At 36.2% G+C, this 16,944-nt stretch overlaps 2 protein-coding genes across 4 annotated transcripts; both read right to left on the bottom strand.

The window, feature by feature from the left end:
* Positions 1–1,061: 1,061 nt before the first annotated feature.
* LOC127804729 (violaxanthin de-epoxidase, chloroplastic) lies at positions 1,062–9,576 on the bottom strand. Of its 2 annotated transcripts, none has more exons than XM_052341687.1 (3): positions 9,447–9,576; positions 4,356–4,687; positions 1,062–2,501 (listed from the first exon to the last, which is right to left on the bottom strand). In XM_052341687.1, exons 2-3 carry the CDS (start codon positions 4,659–4,661, stop codon positions 1,191–1,193), a joined length of 1,617 nt encoding a protein of 538 aa, XP_052197647.1. In that variant the 5' UTR covers positions 4,662–4,687; positions 9,447–9,576; the 3' UTR covers positions 1,062–1,190. The 2 variants fall into 2 exon arrangements, with proteins under 2 accessions (XP_052197647.1, XP_052197646.1); XM_052341686.1 differs by lacking the exon at positions 9,447–9,576 and adding an exon at positions 6,414–6,550.
* Positions 6,256–14,635, bottom strand: LOC127804730 (protein SLOW GREEN 1, chloroplastic). Of its 2 annotated transcripts, none has more exons than XM_052341689.1 (4): positions 13,891–14,635; positions 12,479–12,625; positions 11,815–11,895; positions 6,256–6,629 (listed from the first exon to the last, which is right to left on the bottom strand). In XM_052341689.1, the coding sequence occupies exons 1-4, from the start codon at positions 14,548–14,550 to the stop codon at positions 6,417–6,419; spliced, it is 1,101 nt and encodes a 366-aa protein (XP_052197649.1). In that variant the 5' UTR covers positions 14,551–14,635; the 3' UTR covers positions 6,256–6,416. The 2 variants fall into 2 exon arrangements, with proteins under 2 accessions (XP_052197649.1, XP_052197648.1); XM_052341688.1 differs by lacking the exon at positions 11,815–11,895 and adding an exon at positions 8,811–8,891.
* Between the last annotated feature and the right edge of the window lie 2,309 nt (positions 14,636–16,944).

Raw genomic sequence — 16,944 nt, 5'->3', positions numbered from 1 at the left:
ACGTTATATGAGTTGCAATTTTAGTACCCACTCACTAACACAACTGAAGGTATCATATTAACTCAAGACATCCTAAGAAAGTTTACCAAATTACCAGTAATATATATATATGTTTCACACCACTATCATAATGAATGCCTTATAAAAAAAAATTCAACTTTCTATTCCTGCCTTGTAGACTAATTGACTGGTCAAAACAAAATACAACTCATGCGAACTAAACTATAAAATCATGAAAGATGGACAAATTTCTGGTTACCAAATTTCGATTTGAACTGAAAGTGCTCGATTAGTTGGAAAACCTTGTATTCGCATGAAAACATAGATCAAAAACAATTCACCCAGCCAGTTATTTGGTGTTTTAACAAATTAGATATCATTTATTAATATTAATTGACATGACAAATGAAAACTCTAGTCGATGAAACAAGTAAAAAACCTTAAGAATTGGCCGGGTAGAATGAGGCTAGAATGGTCTTGTTTGTGATCAAGGTTCAAACCTCTCTTTCTCTGAGAGTAAAGCTTATGTATGAATATTTGTGTGTTTATCTGGTACAAGTAGTTTGTGGGCTATTATCTATATCTTTTGAGCTTAGCTGATGCCCATATGAAGAGTAATGATTGAAAATTATCATCCATAAAAACAAAAAATAAATGAAGTAATAGAGCAACAGAGCACAAAACATATTGAAGCCCAACCCATGTTTCTTTTCCAAAATATTCTAAAACTTTTTGAACATATTATGCCAACAGATTTACCATGCTATATCATCCTCAACTATTGCAATTCGTACAAGCAACTCCTACTTAAAACAAGATTGCGCGCATGATGCAAACATAGCACGGCTGTATAAAAAAGAAAGTGTTCAAATATCCCAAGACAATCATGACTATAGAGAAAAAAACAAGAGCTTAAAAGTCCTAGATGGAACCCTTAGTCCTTAGGTTGGATTGGCTAAAAGTCTGGACAAGGAAGCTGCAGTGTAAGCCAGAACCCATTCATTGTTAGTAATGCAGAAATTTGAGTAACTGAGCACCTGGTTGAGGAGGAGACAGCAGACTTTTAACATAATACCCGATCCAAGCATTGCATTTCAGCAGTTGTTGCTTTAAAAGTTCATCTCTGTCACCTTAAGTCGACTACATACAGGTTAAACATTGTGCATGACTAGCACACCAACCACTTAATCTTAGACATGAGAAGATTTTTGATCTTCAACTTCAATCTTACAATGCAAGCGTGACCCTTCAGGCAGCCCCAGCGGAGGATCTTGGCATGAGCAATTATCAACATTAAATAGCTCCCACTCTTTGATACCGCATCTATCCAATGCAGAACCTAACCTCAAGCTCTCCATTGTATCCGGGTAATCCCCATTTGGGCTAACAAGCACTGCCCCCGTGTAGGATTGTCCTGCAGCTCGAGCAGCTCCATGGTAATGAAATAAGCCCCAACTAAGATTGTCAGAGACATCCACAATTGTCCAGAACTCATTTGAAACCACCCCATTGTCCAACACGCTGAAGTAAAATGTCCCTGCAATTTTGCCTCTCTTTACTCGATATCTTCGCCTTCTCCAAACCAAGTTCCCCTCTAGGGTTCTGACCTGAAAAACTGGTTCATACCAAAATGAGCCTTTTGCCTTCCCCCTATAAAATAGCTGGTACTGGCAGGGAAATTGATCATAAGCTGGGTTTTGCCCAGCTACGACACGCCAGCTCCATTCCAAACTCCCCAACCAACCCACAAAAAGGTCCTCAGCAGTTTCGTGACACAAATCCTTCTCCCGAAACTTAACCATTGGAGGCACATTAGGTTTTGCAGGGATTTTTGCATCTAATTCAAGACAATTGTGCTTCTGCAATACACACAGAGAAAACTCTTCTAGCAGTTGACTTTCATATGAAGCAATACAGCGGTAATTGCAAACCTGATCCACTGGACTGCATTGATTCAAACACTGAAGAGCTTTCCTACAGTTAGGATCCAAGAGGCAGTTGAGTATCTGAGAACCACAATTCTTTACCATACAATTCAGGGTAGAAAATCCCTTTGCTCTAAGATTCTTCAGTATTGGAACTGGTCTAACATAGGCATTTACTATAACTAACAAACAGAACCTAATATCATCAGAATTATGCCGTTCCCAAGCGTCAGAAATAGTTCGGATTACTTCTTTTGATTCATTTTCTTTTTTTGTCCAAGAAAATTCAGCAACTTTCCCAAATATGCTTCCTTTAGTTTTTGTTTGAACAAGTGATCCCCCAAGTTTATTTGGCAATGTTGGGGAGGAGTCAAAGCAGATTATGTTTGGTATATTATGTGTGTTGACCTGTACCCACTTGACTGATTCTTGGTTTGTAACAGCAACGGTCACCAAAATACTTGCCTGGCTTAATTCCCTTCTCAAATTTTCACTTGCTGAAGTACTAGATTCAAGGATTTTGTCACTAAACACCACCATTTCAAATCCTTCATCAACCCATTTCAATCTTTCTGCCTGCTTACAAAGAAGTAAGAATGAGGTATAAAAAACTCAAACAGACATTCCATTAGATAAGAGAGAGTAATTTCAGCTATATTACATTAGTAGCTTGATTATCTAGAAAACAGTTGAATTTGATGCCTTCACAGGAAATTCCCCAATTGTACAAAACATAAGGAGGCATAAATGTCAAGCTTCAGTGGGAGGGAGTGGTGAAAGAACATGCTATTACATAAAGTCTAACCTCAGCCTCCCCAATTGGGATTGATGGTGTGCCAAAGTAGATTGAACCTACATTCCCTATAACTTTAAGAAGGGAAGATAGATAGAAAAGTTGTGGTCTCTACTACAAATACTTAAGCTTACCAGATGTCGTAGCTGTGTAGCCAGCAAATTGTAATTTTGAACAGATTTAGTTTGATTGGCATGAATTGACAGTTTTTGTCAGAGTAAGACAAGTTAAGCCAATATTTGATCTTGCTTGGAAAGCAACCCAAAATATCCTCCTCTTTGATTTCTTCATGCAACAAACAAAATGCAAATTACGTAGACTGGTTTTTCCCAATGAATTTTACCACCAAAGAGAACCAATGTATGGCTTATCTCATAAGAACAAATTCTATTGTCGTTTCTGTTTTTTTTTTTTTTTCTTTTTTTTTTCCTTTTTTTTTTTTTGGCTAAGAATTCTATTGCAGTTTTGAACAGCACATATATATTTGGAAAACAGGACATAACGAGGGAATGAAAAGAATAGGAGTACCATTTTGCATAAATAAACCGGGGGAATGTCTAGAAGGCTGGGAAAACATGACATAAAACCAATGGAATGAAAAGTATATGGGTACCATTTTGCATCAATCAAAATAGGGAACCAGAGGAATGAAGAAAGGAAGACAATTAATCCACCTACATACATTCTCGAGTATTCCAGTGAACAATAAATGAAAATTTTACATGATGTTCATGAATGATAGAATTTTTTAAGCATATACACAATTCAAAATTTCAATGCATCATGTGATATAAATTTCACCACGTACAAGGAGACCTTTTTATAGCATTTGATAAAATCCTTTATACAAGGCCACAACATTTTACTGTGGTTCAACCTGCTGGCCTTCCAGAGATGCTTTATCATTGATATGTTACTTGATTATTTCTTAAAGCAGAAACAACAAACTTTTTATTATCCCTTGTGGCTTGTGGCCTAAAAGATATGTGCAATAACTTCTCCATCAAAATCCCAATCACTGTTGATAACTGTAAAACCTGTCACATTCCGTAGTCCACACTAGTCTTGATTCAAGCTGTGTGACTACGGAATGAGTTCATTAATCCAGAATAGGTCCACCTTCCAACTCGCTAATTTAAGTTCCAGGATAGGGACTGACTGCCTCATCAAATTTCGCCAATATAGAGTTCCCATGTATTTTGCATTAGTATAGATTTCACATTACTGCCTTCACTGAATTGCATTATATACCCAAACACCGTATGTACACGTCCAAATTCCTTCTCGTATTTGCTAAATTCATTTTATCAACTTTTTACATGTATGCTTTCCGTCAAGAATCTCCAAAATTTCTATTCTATCTTGAAGCCCAAACCTTACTAAATTGATAAAACAGATAGATTCCACTTAACCACAGCCATACGAATAATCAACAAAATGACTTGAATTTTGTCAGTAATAAGTAGCGCGGCATTCTAATCTCCACATTGCATACAGCTCATCAACAAACAAAAAGCAATTTCCAAGAAAATCCACCAAAAATCCAACTCTCAAAATTCACCAAAATGTATAGTATAGAAAGAGTCGATACACACACAGACGCAAAGTTAATTGGAGGTGCTATGGATGGCACATACAGTGTGGTGCATAACTTGGAGCCATGGCGCAGACCTGAGAGGGCTGATACTACCTTCTCCTACGAGAACCACTATTCTCACCGGAGCAGCTTCCAGGTCCGTGGAAACGCCGTCTTTGCTCCCCTCCAAAACCTCCGACACGGTTGCCGGACGGTCGGAACGCGTTCGCCGCCGAGGAAAACCGGCGGCCTTGTGGCGGTGGAGGTGAAAACCGATGTGGTGGAAGCGGTGGCGGATCGGAGGAAACACGGGTCTAGAATAGAAGCGAATGGATGGTGTTGGGCGCGTCAGTTGCAGTGTCATCATCTTGGCGGCTAATGAGATGGCACTCTCTGCAAAATGATCGAATAGATTTGAATCGAATAATCCCGAACATGGTGGAATACATTACACTCAGAGGGTGATTTGGCTTACTCTTTTTCAAGATAGATAGCCTTTTTACCTAAAAATTATATAAAATTTTAAACTTAATTAATATTTAAATTGATATCGAATTTGAATAAATATGTTTTAAATTCTTATTTATATAATTATATATTTTATTTAAAAAAATTAATAAATTATTAAAATTTAATAAAAAAAAAATTAAAATAAATATATTATTAAAAAATACAAATAAAATTTATAAAATACTAATTTTTAATAAAAATAAATTATTATAAATTAATATATAACTGATAAAATTGTTATAATTACATATTAATAAATTATATATAATTATTAAAAAATATTAAGATAATTATTAAAAATATATAATTATTAAATATATATATAAATTTGCTAGAAACTGGGGCGACGATAAAAGTGCTAAAGGTAATAATTGCCAACTACAATGTAGAAGTTAGAGGCAGTTGACGCGACAACGATAGGGCTAGAGGCAGGAGACAACAACAAACGAGCTAAAGGAAGGCATCGAAAGAAAGAAGGCAGAATGATGAAATAGAAAGATAAAATTGAAAATATGATTGTGTCGACGTTCGGAGTTGGTCGACCGTGGTTCGTCGACCCGCAATGAGAGAATAAACACCAATGCAAAGAAGAGAAACAAATAATAAATCGCACATAAGAAAGTTTTTACGTGATTCGACTAGAATAATATTTAATCTACGACTATTCTCTGATTATTCCGACAGAATAACAATTTGTTATTATTATCCCCATTTATAATGGTTTTTTGACTCTTATTTATAGTGCGAGATATTTACAATTTTCATAAAATTCAAAATAAAAGAATAATATTATATAGACAATATGTCATTATCAGTTCCATAAAATCAGAAATGAATTCCGCATTATCATGGATTTAATTTGCCTCAGATAAGATAGGTGGATATTGCCTCCGATTATTCTGTGATCTTTTTATTATGCGAGCTGAATGGTTCGACCAGTGAGCCGAAAGCATTGTTAGGAGCTTGCTTGATTCTGCAGTCTGAGCTCAGGTTGCGGCGACGTGTGACCTTGCACTGACAACTTTGGCCTTGGGCCTGTTGGGTTTCGGGAGGTTGAGCCGGCCTACTGGGTCGAGTCCAGCCCATAAGAAATGGTCCAAAAAATACTCATAACAAATAGTTATTGAAGTGTAAAATTGTAAAATACTTAATTAACAAAATAAGCTATAAATAACATTTTGGAAAAAATTGAAGAAAATTTTTCTAAAACGCTATCAAATAACATTTAAGCTTAACGTTTAAACTTTACTGATAACTTATAAGCGGTCAAACCGGTAAGCCAAACACCCTCTCAAGTTTCTTAAAAATGATAAAAACATATTTTTGACATATTAAAAGTAATAAAAAAATTATAATTAATTAATTACATAAATTAAATTTTTTACCTTATGTTTAACCTTCACTTTATCTTTTTCTCGTCTTCCACCATGGCAACAGATCTATCATTCTTCTTCATATAAGCCATCAACTTTATATTTAATCTATACTAATACATAAAGAATGTCTATTTAGTGTGACCATACAAATGAGAAGTCCTAATAAATTTCTCATTCCTAGAAATTAATTTATTTAGAGAAAAATTAAATTAATTGAAGGAACTGAGACCAACCTACTACTGGCTACCGGGTCGGGTCGGGTGGTTGCTGTGACGAGGGAACTGGGCTCTAAACTCCTTCTCAAACTGCTGCTGGGAGCTTGTTTTGGCTGCCAACACAACATCGTCCAGGAATACTCTCTGCGGGTATTCATCAGGTACGAGGCTTCTGAATAGCTCAAAATTTTCCTCCGCTTCCTTCTTCCTCTCCATCAGACTGTATATTATTCCCTGCATAAAATCAAAATCACAAATCACTCCAACAGAAAACACTGAATCAAACAGCATCATTGATATATATATATATATATATAGTTCATCATCATCATCATATATTTGACTGTCTTTTTATCTTCTTCATTTTTTGAAACTGGTTTTCCGACTAATTTCTCTGCAGGTTACACCAAGGCTGAAGATTCAGTAGTAACCTGATACAGAGATATGAAATTTAAGACTTTAAGAGAAGCCTCTCATCATAACAAATTCCTTCTAAAAGGCCCACCACCCATAAGAAGTATTCATCTCTCTCTCCAGTCTCCACATCCATCATCCAAATAAGAAAGAGGTCTCGTTGACCACAAAATATCAATTTCAGTAACAAATCTCAACAGCTGTTTCCTGCCTGATTAATCTCAATTGATGCTATCAATTCTTGGAACCCACATCTGAAAGGGGGAGCAGACTACTACTGTGTCAGTCTAATTGGTACATTACATTTCTACGGTGTTCTAAAACCCATAAGAAAGGATATAAGCTATGTAGGAAGACCAGACGGCATGTTCTTAAAATGAATGAATCTACAACCCTTGGTCCCTGTTCCCTGTAGATCTCCTGGAAACCTCTACAATATCACATCTTATCTATGGTAGAGGATTCCAACAAGAGACGTAGTTAATTGGCCAAGACAGGAAGAAAAAGAAGACAAACTCACAAGTCAAAGCTTGCCACCCAACCACACCCGAGAATCCTCCAAGAATCTTTTATAATTCTAGACAATATTCTGCTACAAGTTTCAACACAACAAAAAGTGCAAGAGAATCCCCGGACTTCAGCCTGTCAAGGATCTAACAAACAAGCTGGGCTTCATCCACAAGGACCAAAATATTTACTATGGATACATACAATTTATGGAAAGCACCCTTTAAGCCCCAAAACTCATCCTTTTCACAGTAAGCTCACACAGTCAAAGACTTGTCCAATATTAGGTATAAATCAACAAATGATAAGTATCAGGTTGCGCACACAGTTAAATAGGCTTAATTGACTGGAGTTATATGCCTGAATACAAGTGAACAGGAATATGAATTATATTCTTCATAAATTTACTGCCAAAGGAAATTCAATATTTTGTATGACCTATTGTATCTACACTGAACAACCTTCTCTAAAGTTTTCTACTATTACAAAAATTAAAACAAAAGATTAGCCATCTTTATAATTCCCTCAAATTTTTTGTCATATTTCTCATTGATTGCAATATTGAGAAACATACTATCATATTCTACTTTGACTGCATGACCTGGAACCTTTGACCCCACTCTATAACCAGATAACATAAGCTGGGTTCTAAATATGGGGGGAAACTATGGGAACAAACAGTATTTCCAGGCACAGCATCCATTCTTAGACTTCGGTGAAATTGCCACGGTGAGAACTCCAAATGCTATTCACTTTGCTTCTGTGCATCCAAGTGCTTTCCTTGGAGACCATTTTTTGCAAGTTTGTACCCCAAAAGAAGCTCTCCTTCAATCAAATCACCTCTTATCTCAAATTTTTATTCTAAAATAGAAAGAATCCACCAATAGCCTTATAATGTATTGGATTATATAATACCACCTAGCTTGGGGACCCACTCTTTAGAGGTTCATGTGTAAATAAACCTGTTATCTCTAAAAATGTGGGAAACATGAGATGGGTGAAAGTTTCAGAAACAAGAGTCAAGTGAATGGTAGGGAAGCTGAGATCACTGAAAATCATTGCTTAATATTTTTTTTTTTCTCCTGTTGTTATAAGCAAAACTGTCTTAAAGGAGCAATACCTAGTACATCTATAGTAAAGAATGGAAAAAAAAAAAGAAACACAAACACAAACAAACCCATATACTGGCATATACAGGCATCCAAAAACTACATAAAAGAATCTAGACCAAAAAGAATGTCCATATTTTCTGGTTAAGTTAAATGCGGCATCCTCTTTCAGCCAGAAAAAGATAAGGACAGTGGTTCCTTGAAGCAGTAAACAGATTGCAGAACATTGGAAACTCCAACAACGCATTCAAAGATGGTATCCTTATTTGACATGAAAATGATCTTAGAAAATCAAATTTTCAGTAAGAAAACTTATAACAAGTATTAACAAACAAAAATTACCAGACATCAAAAGCCAGGGACAAGCAATGTTTTAATCACTTACCCGGCAAAGATAAGGCCGAAAATCCCTTGGATTCTCATCAACCAGGGTTTGAAAATTTTTCAAGCCTTCCTCCAACTCCCCCTGCACACATAGAAAGCAGTATAAATATGTACGCATATGTAAATCTTATCATCCTTTGTCCTTATCTCATTTACTTCCAGGTATACGTAGTACCTGCAATTCTTTTAGTCTAAAGTATGAATTTGTGCCTCCAAGTTCTGTGCAATCATATATAATGGAATAGCTGATTTATGTTATCCGTCACATGGACTCTTCTAAATTGCTTAATTACCTGTCTTAAATGCTTGGCATTTCGGATAGAATATGGAATATGCCAACAAGGTTGGTTGGGAGTGGACTCAATAAATAGTTCAGAAAAATATACAGTTCTTCAGATCTGTTTGTAAAACTCTCACTCTATACAAGGAAAAAAACTATATACTAGTTTATGTACTTTACATATATGAGTAGTAAATTTTGAAATCAACCATACATTTGTATCCATGGACCTAACAATTAGATAGGTTTGACACCGCAACACATGCTCAAACCCAATACCATATCTGTGTAACAAAGATTCTTTGACAACCCTACACCCTGCGAAAAATTAAATTAATTGAAGGAACTGAGACCAACCTACTACTGGCTACCGGGTCGGGTCGGGTGGTTGCTGTGACGAGGGAACTGGGCTCTAAACTCCTTCTCAAACTGCTGCTGGGAGCTTGTTTTGGCTGCCAACACAACATCGTCCAGGAATACTCTCTGCGGGTATTCATCAGGTACGAGGCTTCTGAATAGCTCAAAATTTTCCTCCGCTTCCTTCTTCCTCTCCATCAGACTGTATATTATTCCCTGCATAAAATCAAAATCACAAATCACTCCAACAGAAAACACTGAATCAAACAGCATCATTGATATATATATATATATATAGTTCATCATCATCATCATCATATTTGACTATCTTGTTATCTTCTTCATTTTTTGAACTGGTTTTCCGACTAATTTCTCTGCAGGTTACACCAAGGCTGCAGATTCAGTAGTAACCTGATACAGAGATATGAAATTTAAGACTTTAAGAGAAGCCTCTCATCATAACAAATTCCTTCTAAAAGGCCCACCACCCATAAGAAGTATTCATCTCTCTCTCCAGTCTCCACATCCATCATCCAAACAAGAAAGAGGTCTTGTTGACCACAAAATATCAATTTCAGTAACAAATCTCAACAGCTGTTTCCTGCCTGATTAATCTCAATTGATGCTATCAATTCTTGGACCCCACATCTGAAAGGGGGAGCAGACTACTACTGTGTCAGTCTAATTAGTACATTACATTTCTACGGTCTTCTAAAACCCATAAGAAAGGATGTAGGCTATGTAGGAAGACTAGATGGCATGTTCTTAAAATGAATGAATCTACAACCCTTGGTCCCTGTTCCCTTTAGATCTCCTGGAAACCTCTACAATATCCCATCAGGATTCCAACAAGAGACGTAGTTAATTGGCCAAGATAGGAAGAAAAAGAAGACAAACTCACAATTCAAAGCTTGCCACCCAACCACACCCGGGAATACTCCAAGAATCTTTTATAATTCTAGACAATATTCTGCTACAAATTTCATCACAACAAAAAGCCCAGACTTCAGCCTCTCAAGGATCTAACAAACAAGCTGGGCTTCATCCACAAGGACCAAAATATTTACTATGGATACATACAATTTATGGACAGCACCCTTTAAGCCCCAAAACTCATCCTTTTCACGGTAAGCTCACAGTCAAAGACTTGTCCAATATCAGGTATAAATCAACACATGATAAGTATCAGGTTGAACACAGTTAAATAGGCTTAATTGACTGGAGTTATATGCCTGAATACAAGTGAACAGGAATATGAATTATATTCTTCATAAATTTACTGCCAAAGGAAATTCAATATTTTGTATGACCTATTGTATCTACACTGAACAACCTTCTCTAAAGTTTTCTACTGTTACAAAAATTAAAACAAAAGATTAGCCATCTTTATAATTCCCTCAAATATTTTGTCATATTTCTCATTGATTGCAATATTGAGAAACACAGTATCATATTCTACTTTGACTGCATGACCTGGAACCTTTGACCCCACTCTATAACCAGATAAAATAAGCTGGGTTCTAAATATGGGGGGAAACTATGGGAACAAACAGTATTTCCAGGCACATCATCCATTCTTAGACTTCAGTGAAATTGCCACAGCGAGAACTCCAAATGCTATTCACTTTGCTTCTGTGCATCCAAGTGCTTTCCTTGGAGACTATTTTTTGCAAGTTTGTACCCCAAAAGAAGCTCTCCTTCAATCAAATCACCTCTTATCTCAAATTTTTGTTCTAAAATAGAAAGAATCCACCAATAGCCTTATAATGTATTAGATTATATAATACCACCTAGCTTGGGGACCCACTCTTTAGAGATTCATGTGCAAATAAACCTGTTATTTCTAAAAATGTGGGAAACATGAGATGGGTGAAAGTTTCGGAAACAAGAGTCAAGTGAATAGCAGGGAAGCTGAGATCACTGAAAATCATTGCTTAATATTTTTTTTTTTCTCCTGTTGTTATAAGCAAAACTGTCTTAAAGGAGCAATACCTAGTACAGGTACAGTAAAGAATGAAAAAAAAAGAAACACAAACACAAACAAACCCATATACTGGCATATACAGGCATCCAAAAACTACATAAAAGAATCTAGACCAAAAAGAATGTCCATATTTTCTGGTTAAGTTAAGTTAAATGCAGCATCCTCTTTCAGCCGGAAAAAGATAAGGACAGTGGTCCCTTGAAGCAGTAAACAGATTGCAGAACATTGGAAACTCCAACAATGCATTCAAAGATGGTATCCTTATTTGACATGAAAATGATCTTAGAAAATCAAATTTTCAGTAACAAAACTTATAACAAGTATTAACAAACAAAAATTACCAGACATCAAAAGCCAGGGATGACTAATGTTTTAATCACTTACCCGGCAAAGATGAGGCCGAAAATCCCTTGGATTCTCATCAACCAGGGTTTGAAAATTTTTCAAGCCTTCCTCCAATTCCCCCTGCACACATAGAAAGCAGTACAAATATGTAAGCATATGTAAATCTTATCATCCTTTGTCCTTATCTCATTTACTTCCAGGTATAGGTAGTACTTGCAATTCTTTTAGTCTAAAGTATGAATTTGTGCCTCCAAGTTCTGTGCAATCATATATGACGGAATAGCTGATTTCTGTTATCCGTCACATGGACTCTTCTAAATTGCTTAATTACCTGTCTTAAATGCTTGACATTTCAGATAGAATATGGAATATGCCAACAAGGTTGGTTGGGAGTGGACTCAATAAATAGTTCAGAAAAATATACAGTTCTTCAGATCTGTTTGTAAAACTCTCACTCTATACAAGGAAAAAAGCTATATACTAGTTTATGTACTTTACATATATGAGCAGTAAATTTTGAAATCAACCATATGTTTGTATCCATGGACCTAACAATTAGATAGGTTTGACACCACAACACATGCTCAAACCCAATACCATATCTGTGTAACAAAGATTCTTTGACAACCCTACACCCTGCGAAATAAATAGATCCAGCATTTGAGTAAACAATAATTAGGAGAAGGATCATCAAAGCAATCACCTTCACAACATGCATTTGTGCAATTAAAATTCTAATGTTTCTCTCCTCATTGACTCTTTGCTCACTATGAGCAACTTCTAAAGCCTTCCCTAGCATGTCGAATATAGCTGGACCTTCATGGTTCTTGTGCATCACCATTGCCAAGGCCTGCAAAAAATTAAGGTAGCTATAACTTATTTTTACTCTTCACAGGATTCACCCAAGAAAATAAAACAAAATGGCACCCATAACATGATGCCTGCACTTTTGCTTGGATTACACAATTATATTGCATGACGTATAGTCATAGATTGAGATGATTGCTTTATCCGACCCCACCTAGTGGGATTAAGGTTTGATACGTTGTTGTTGTCAATGATGTACACACTTATATTGCTTTGACAGGAGGAAGAAATTAAGAAGGTCAAGATCTTAGAGTATTCATAGTTATAAGTTAAATCAACTAGCTTTAAAAAAACCTTGGAATATCCAGGCATGTTAATTTGAACCAGATCCTCTCCAAGGAACCAGTGAAGCAAAGATCCGGATGCAGACGGTATCAAGTCTAAACCTTACAGTAGATCCTGTACTGGAGCTTCATGGCAAGCATTATAGAGGGACTCTGAAGCCAATATCAGAGTTACTTCACATTGGCAAAAGACATTTCCTTTAAAGTATCAAGAATCCAGCCAATTACCTATTTGCCAAAATACTCTGGCAAAGCTGAAGGGAGCGAAACAACAATGTCTCCCATAAGCTAATTAGTCTAGCATGTTAAAATATTGCAGTTATCTAGTTAGTTACTCCAAGGAAATCTATTACATATTTCCACATCAAAGCTTCTAATGCATATCTAAAATTGAAAACTGATTGGCAGATCAATGAACCTACAGCAAATAAATAAAAAATGAAAAAAGAAATTGAGGATTTTTTTGCCCAAGAAAGGGAGTTCAACTAGTGATTAACTAATGACAACTAGAAATCAGACTTGCAGGCGGGACATTTGGATCATCCATAAAATTATTTGTTAGCCCAACAACTTGTACTGAATCTCTGACCATGTAGATGAGCAAATATCCATGTTAGAAATTAACATTATCTGCATGAGTCCACCATTATCAGTACGCAATCACTGATTTTTAAGTATGGTGATTTTTCAACATTCCAATTTGTATAGAAAATTGTACAAGTGATGAACTTACACAAGAGGTAAAGATAAACATAACGCATAAAGATAGTCTATAATAAAATCAAGAATTAAACTAAGTATATTCTTGAAATTAAGTTTAATCTCAAATTGATCAGATAAGAATCCGATAACACCTCCCAAGCACAGTGAATAAGCAAATCCAGAACAATACGGGCATGTAGAAAACTAAGACAAAAAATTAATTATAAGAAAACAGAAAGCAAGAATGGATCAAGAACAGTACATGCAAGGCTCTAAGTAAGAGAGGCCTCTGGGCCAATATTTCCTTGAACAGCCGCTTGGCCTTGCTCAACTGCCCCATCATCTCATAACAAAGCGCCTGCAGAAGCCGCCACTCAACTTCCTCCGGCTGGACATCAATCAATCTCTCCACATACTGCAGGGCCTCCTTAGTCTTCCCTTTCCTCATCTTTCCATTCACTACCAACTTCAATGCTTCAACATTTCTTGGATCCCCCTCCAATAACTTCGCATACATCTCTTGTTCGTCACTATCACCAATCTGGGTCTCTCTCTTTTCCTCTATCTTCTCACTGTAACTGCCCTTCTGAACAGGTAAAGCAATAGCCGGCTTACAACCAAGAAAACCTGCGAAAATGAAAGACCCAACAAGGAAAACTGCAATCCTTTCAGCGCAAAACATGGAGAGCTTTTTCAGGAGTGAGGGATTTGAAGAGGATTTTTGAATAACCGGAAATTGGAAGCAAGATATGGAGGAGAGATGAACGGGTCTCGGGGACTTGTGAAGAGAGAGAGGTTTTTGTGCTTGGGATGGGTTAGTGTGTTTGAGGGCCGTGCCGACTGTTGAGATTAGAGTTTTGGAGTGGTGAAGTTCGGATTGGGAATTGAGTGAGAAAGCATTAACTGAGAAAGAAGACGCCATTTGAGCGGAAGAAGAAGCGAAAATCCGCTCAAATGGCGACCATCGGAAGGGTTCACTTCACCCAGGGAAGATTACCATTCGAGAAGACCGGGGGTTTTGTCGGTTTTTATTTTGAGATTTTTTTTATCTTTTATAAATTCCACGTCAACATATTTGAAACTATCACAAGGGACCATGTTACGAGCACCTCTTAAGATATATCTTAAACTACACAACATCTCAATTAATAAAAATAATACTTCTTACGCTTGGGTGCCTCGATTTATTGAGTCCCACTATCTCCCACTGCCTTATTATCTTGAATAAGGAATATTTTAATCATGCGACTCACTATATTAAGTAATGAATATTTTAAAAATTTTAACTATATTGAGTAGCCTAAAATATAAGTTATGATATATCAATAAAATTTTTCTATCACAAAAACAATAATATTTTTGTGTTTTTACAAAAACTACAAATCTTCATTTACTTATCAACCACGAAACATTTTTTCTATGTTGTTAAATTAACATCATTAAACTTTTAAAATGATTAAACAATCTCCAATTTCTACCTTTATTTTTTCTCCCTACCTCACTTTAGAAATTTGCTAAAAAACCATAGTTGATCGTCCCAAAATCTCTCTAATTTGAATCTTACATCATTAAGTTCCAAACACTTTGTATTTCAATTGGAAACCAATGATGATGGATTTTGATCTAGAACCTAGCCATCACTATTGGGTTTTAACCAAGAATTTGAGTTTCAATCGAAAGCTTAGCGATGCTAGATTCCGATTTGGGTGTACTAAATCATCATTGAATATTAATAGTTGAGAGGTGGAATTTTCAAATAACAAGAAAAATGTGGGATTGAAATAGAGACACGTTTATTCTTTAAATAAATGAGATATGATAGAGAATGAGTGGCTCATAGCAAAGAAAGAGGGTAATTGATTCATAACTATTGAAAACAAAGAAAAAGAAAGAATAAAGATAGTTGGAAAGATAGGTGGTGAAGGCAAAAGATAGTAAAGGTTAACAAAAGAGAAAATAATAAGGCTAAGCTTTCTCTAAATAAGATAAGAAATAGTAGAAATAGAAAAGAGCCATCTAGGTTTATTGTAAAGCCATGGTGAGTTGCACCTATAACGAAGAGAGAGGGAGGATGAGAGTTAAACAAAAACAAAATGATATTTTTCAATTGTAATGAAGTCTTTATTATTTCTAAAAACACATAGGTAGCCAATGTTCACCAAACCTTTGAGGTGCCATGTGGAATTGACCCCTTTCTTTTTTGTTGGGTAACTAAGTTTTGAAAAAAGATAAAACCTTTATAATAAGCTCCCATTAACAAACAAACCACCACAAAGGTGTGAAAAGCCACTCAGCCATAAGGTTTTTGTATTTTGTTAAGCATAATGTAAAAATAAAAGAGAAAATTACAAAAATCTTTTATCATCTAAGAGATAATTCAAGAACCTATCTCTCTGTTCATAAATTATAGAGGCCTCTCTTGTTACAAAATAATGTAAAATGACTATTTTACCTTGTATTTTCTCTTTCATCCCACTTCTCTCTCTCACTCCTTTCTTATATCAAGAAGTAAAAAAAAAAATAAAGCAAATTACCTATGGTTGCAATAGCTAGCTAGTAGTGGTTGGCTAGGTGAATCCCAAAAATTGTTAGGTTTCAAATCTAACCCTAGCAATCACTAAACTTTGATATGAACTTTACAGTAACTAAGTGTTGTGGGGTGTCATAAAGATTTCCTAACTCTTTAGTATCTTCTCGATGAATCATAGTTCCCTAGACAATCTTCGAGATGATAGCTTCTCAGGCCCCCGATGGGTCCCCCAAAAATGGTCTGACCTATTCATTTTGCATAAGTCCATAAACACCCTTCGGGTCTCTTGGACCAAAGCCATTCGATGGCCCCGAAGCCTTCTTTGGGACCACCCAGAGATAGCCATCGGGGCTCTACCCCAAAAATATTTTCAAGCCTTCCGACCTCTTCACATAAACTCCCCAGAAGAGTCTGAAGACTTGATTGTGGGTCCCACCTATTGTCTATAGAAATTTGTCGCCTCTAAGGCAAACGGATCTCTTGGGACTTCTCGGAACCGTTTAAACCCAACTATTTCCCTCTTTAAAACCCATTCGAAACATCATATTCGAGACACCCAGAAGACACCACATACATACATTGGACACTTACATACATGTACATTTTATATAGTTCTAAGATTATTGTCTGACTTAGGCATCGGAAGGTCCGAGTAGGGAAGTCTCCTACGTGCCTTTTTTACGTCCTTTATGCTCCAAGCTAAGACAAAACCATCATTCCAGAAGACTCCAAAGACCCATCGAGGCCCCCCATCCATCATTGCCTCGAAGACCTTTATGGGCGCGT

The sequence above is a fragment of the Diospyros lotus genome, chromosome 6 (assembly GCF_014633365.1).
Source record: "Diospyros lotus cultivar Yz01 chromosome 6, ASM1463336v1, whole genome shotgun sequence".
NCBI lineage: Eukaryota > Viridiplantae > Streptophyta > Magnoliopsida > Ericales > Ebenaceae > Diospyros > Diospyros lotus.
Note: the sequence above shows the minus strand (reverse complement) of the source record. Positions and strands in the feature narration are given on the sequence as shown.